Below are 1,263 nucleotides of genomic sequence, written 5' to 3'. Positions count from 1 at the left end.
CTGGCCGCAGCGCCCCCGCGTGGCGAGGCGGAGAAAACGCCGCTCTCGTGCCCTCGGCGCCCAGTCGGTGGAGAGGCGCGCCAGGTTCCGTAGCATGGCGCCAGGTTTAGCAAGTATGCAAGATGTCTACTTAATTTGAATTTCAGACAAAAAAAACTAATCATGTTTTTAACAGCCTTATTAAGATAGTCACCATACAACTCATCCAGTTAAAGGTTTCTGGTTACACCAGTTTTTATAAATTGTGGTAAAATAAAACAAAAAGTTGCCATTTTAATCGTTTTTACAATAGTGAGTGGCATTAATTACATACACAATACTGTGCAACCATCACCACTATCTATCTGTAAAGTCTTCCCAGCTCCCTCCAGGTTCTGGCAACAACTAATTGCATGCTCTATTTGGGGCATACTCGTGCTTAAAAAAAATGCTGTGTTTATCAGACATTCGAATTTAACTTGGTATCCTGTATTTTATCTGGTAACCCAGCCTAGGAAGGAGATGGCAGCCTTGAGCACGACACAGTTTACAACACAAGCTGATGCAGAGCAGAACGTGGTGGGACGAGCGCAAATAAAGTTCGGGTTTCTCGGCCGGGCGCGGGGGCTCACGCCTGTAATCCCAGCACTTTGGGGGGCCGAGACGGGCGGATCACGAGGTCAGCAGATCGAGATCATCCTGGCTGACACGGTGAAACCCCGTCTCTACTAAAAATACAAAAAATGAGCCGGGCGTGGTGGCGGGCGCCTGTAGTCCCAGCTACTGGGGAGGCTGAGGCAGGAGAATAGCGTGAACCCGGGAGGCGGAGCTTGCAGTGAGCCGAGATCCCGCCACTGCACTCCAGCCTGGGTGACAGAGCGAGACTCCGTCTCAAAAAAAAAAAAAAGAAAAAAAAAAAAGTTCAGGTTTCTCATGTGCTGGAGCAAGGAGCCCTTGACCAGTGAAGAGGCAAGGCCAGGGCTCAGCCTAAGTCACAGGCGGAAAAAAAATACGCAGAAACATTGGAACAACGCTCCACACGCACTGCTTAATTCTTCGCTGGAAATCCTGTTATCTCTGAACTGTTGGCGTTATTCTGAGTTACAGCACCAGTTTTTTTAGAAAGATGCACACCGGCTCCTTCTTTAACAGCAGATTCGTCAAAATACGTCCAAGGCAAGGAAACTTACAAGGGCGTCTGGGCAGGGGAAAGTCGATGCGAAGGCGGGCCAGGGACCTTTCGTCGCGTCCCCACCTTGGCGTTTCCTGTGGCGTGAGCGGCCC

The 1,263-nt window shown here is 50.0% G+C and overlaps 1 protein-coding gene across 1 annotated transcript in view; it reads left to right on the top strand.

Moving 5' to 3' along the window:
* Positions 1-1,263, top strand: part of EXOSC8 (exosome component 8) — a 13,581-nt gene that overhangs the window by 4,128 nt on the left and 8,190 nt on the right. Inside the window, exon 5 of the mRNA XM_011993016.1 lies at positions 499-524. Within this exon, the coding sequence (XP_011848406.1) occupies positions 499-524 (26 nt within the window). The remainder of the gene's footprint in view (positions 1-498; positions 525-1,263) is intronic.

This window comes from Mandrillus leucophaeus, unplaced genomic scaffold, assembly GCF_000951045.1.
Source record: "Mandrillus leucophaeus isolate KB7577 unplaced genomic scaffold, Mleu.le_1.0 Scaffold421, whole genome shotgun sequence".
Lineage (NCBI taxonomy): Eukaryota > Metazoa > Chordata > Mammalia > Primates > Cercopithecidae > Mandrillus > Mandrillus leucophaeus.
This window is presented reverse-complemented; position numbering and strand designations above follow the sequence as displayed.